This window comes from Cyprinodon variegatus, unplaced genomic scaffold (genome assembly GCF_000732505.1).
Source record: "Cyprinodon variegatus isolate N-32 unplaced genomic scaffold, C_variegatus-1.0 Scaffold1179, whole genome shotgun sequence".
Taxonomy (NCBI): domain Eukaryota; kingdom Metazoa; phylum Chordata; class Actinopteri; order Cyprinodontiformes; family Cyprinodontidae; genus Cyprinodon; species Cyprinodon variegatus.
The window spans coordinates 30,617-33,541 of NW_015151632.1; the positions used below are offsets into that span (position 1 = coordinate 30,617).

A 2,925-nucleotide genomic window follows, 5' to 3' on the forward strand; every position below is an offset into this window, starting at 1 on the left:
ATCCTCATCAGCAACTCCTATCATGTTTAATGTTTTCTGGTTTTTATGTTTCATTCATGGTTTTTGCCCAGTCTGTTCCGCCTGCTTTTTCCCTCTGTAATTTCCAACCCTCCCTGTGAGTTTAACAGGTTTTATTTTGTATTTTCCCCCCAAGCGGATGTGTTTTACTTTGTAGCTGCATCACTCTTCCTGTCACAAATTAGTGAAATTAGTCTCCAGGACTATCTCTGTGGGGTCTGATCTTCTCCATGGATTCTGAGCTACATCAGAGTGGGTGTGTTCTAGGCTCCGCCCTGATGTGGAACGTAGGGGAGCAGGTCCTTCACCTCTGTGCCTCTCCATCCTCTCCCAGTCTCATAGACCGCATGCTGCAGAGGGACCCCAGACGCAGAGCCTCCCTGGAGGAGATCGAGGGACACACCTGGCTGCAGGGGGTGGACCCCTCTCCAGCCACCAAGTACAGCACCCCCCTTGTCTCCCACAAGAACCTGTCAGAGGAGGAGCACAACAGCATCATCCAGCGCATGGTTTTAGGAGACATCGCCGACAGAGAGGCCATCGTGGAGTAGGTGTCATTACTGCTACACATTACACATTCTGCAGTCTATATATGGTCAGAGGAAGTCAGGAGGCATCTTCATCTTAAGCTGCTCCTAGCTGATGACATCATTAAAGGATTGAATCCTTTAATTCAGTCTAAAAGGAAAACATTCCTGTCTACGTGGGTCCATGTAGGAGACACCACAGGCAGGTGGAAGCAGCTCTGATCAGAGGTCCTGCTAACACTCAACCCAAAATCCCACATCCTCTGGAACCGCCCCTCTCCGTCCCAGAGCGTCCCGCATGATGAAACACCTCCCCGCACGATTACACACCTCCCCGCACCGTCACAGACCACTCTGTTCCAGTGTGCCCTGCTCCGTTGTAGACCGATCTCTTTCAGACCGCTCCATTCCAGAACATCACACACCATTCCAGACTGCCCCGCTCTTTTTCAGAGTGCCCCACACCGTTCTAGACCCCCCGCTCCGTTCCAGACCACCACACACCGTTCCAGAGCATCCCTGCTCCGTTCCAGAGCATCCCTGCTCCGTTCCAGAGTGCTCTGTTCCGTTCCAGACCGCGCCATTCCAGAGCGCCCAGAGAAGACGTACGTAGACTGTCACATTTGGAGGAGTAGGGGTGGATTTAGAACAGTTCCTATTGATTAACATGACTGCGTAAATACTCTTCACGATGTATGTTATTGGGGCGGAGCAGAGTCGGGCAGTGACGGAGGATGTGGACTTTGGGGGTAAGCAGTTGGCAGTGGCAGCATCATGATGTGGTTCTCCACACTAGTTCCCATCAGAGTTTGGGCTCTCACTGGCCGTGCAAAACTGGGAAGAATGGATGAACTCCTTCCTCATATTGGTCTATTGTTCCAGGGCCCTGGAGACCAACAAGTACAACCACATCACAGCTACCTACTTCCTGTTAGCAGAGCGGATCCTGAGGGAGAAGCAGGAGAAAGAGGTCCAGACGCGCTCCTCCAGCCCCAGCAACATCAAGGCTCATTTCAGGTAACTGTGGGGTAAATGTGGAATGGAGCTACGGTGGCCCACAGGTCCCAGTCTCAGAGTGTCCACCTGCTAGGCTCTGTGGAGAGCAGATGCTCTGATATATAAGGCCCTTCATGTCTGAGCCGTCCTTGCTGCCAGTTACTCTGAGGAGCGTTCTAGTTCTAATTCATCACGTTCTGGACGTCGGAAATGTGTAAACGCCGACATTCAGACGCTGATCTGTAGCTTCAAGCTAGAGAGCAGCTTGGCTTTATTCACTTTATGAGTTCATCAGTTCATCAGGATTATAATTACACTAATATCTGCAGTTCTTGTTGGGAACTCCAGACCTTCAGCATACCGCCGGGAGGCAGTGCTGGAAATCCCCGCTCAAAGGTCTCTGCTGCTGCCAGCCAGCTTGTGGGGGATTTCCGGCTGCCATTTGTAGCGGCTGGAAGTGAATAGAAAGAGTTTAAGGTTCGTGGTTAAAAACCGCTAGAACCAGAATATATAATCCAATATTTTTCATCAGCAAGTTTTAACATTTCTAGTTAATTTGGGTATTAATACATTTTTCACCACTGCTCAGTGAGAAAATGAGTAATAAGGATAAGCGCTCGTTCTGTTAGTGCTGGATTTTGAAAAGCCCTCAATATTTATTTCTTTCTAATAGGCAGACAGAGATCAGAGCTTTAGTGTCTGTTTACCAGAAAACTCCTGGATTAGCTGTTGGGATTGGTTGACGAAGGGACGAAGGTCGTTTCCAAAGGGACAGCACTAGGGGCGGGGTCCTTGACAAAGGGACAACATTAGGGCGGGTCCTTTACAAAGGGACGACATTAGGGCGGGGTCCTTGACAAAGGGACGGCATTAGGGCAGGGTCCTTGACAAAGCAACAGCATTAGGGCAGGGTCCTTTTTAGGGACAGCATTAGGGCAGGGTCCTTTAAGGGACAGCATTAGGGCCAGGTCCTTGACAAAGGGAGAGCATTAGGGTCGGGTCCTTGACAAAGGGACGGCATTAGGGCAGGTTACTTTAAGGGACGGCATTAGGGCAGGGTCCTTGACAAAGGGACGGTATTAGGGCAGGGTCCTTTAAGGAACAGCTTTAGGGCCAGGTCCTTGACAAAGGGACGGCATTAGGGCAGGGTCCTTGACAAAGGGACGGCATTAGGGCAGGGTCCTTGACAAAGGGACGGCATTAGGGCAGGGTCCTTGACAAAGGGACGGCATTAGGGCTGGGTCCTTTAAGGGACAGCATTAGGGCTGGGTCCTTGACAAAGGGACGGCATTAGGGCTGGGTCCTTTAAGGGACGGCATTAGGGCAGGGTCCTTTAAGGGACGGCATTAGGGCAGGGTCCTTTAAGGGACGGCATTAGGGCAGG

At 51.0% G+C, this 2,925-nt stretch overlaps 1 protein-coding gene across 1 annotated transcript in view; it reads left to right on the top strand.

The window, feature by feature from the left end:
- The window catches only part of LOC107101967 (SNF-related serine/threonine-protein kinase-like), a 27,341-nt gene that overhangs the window by 16,674 nt on the left and 7,742 nt on the right, over positions 1-2,925 (top strand). Inside the window, 2 exon segments of the mRNA XM_015401068.1 lie at positions 353-565; positions 1,428-1,562. Coding sequence (XP_015256554.1) covers positions 353-565; positions 1,428-1,562 — 348 coding nt within the window.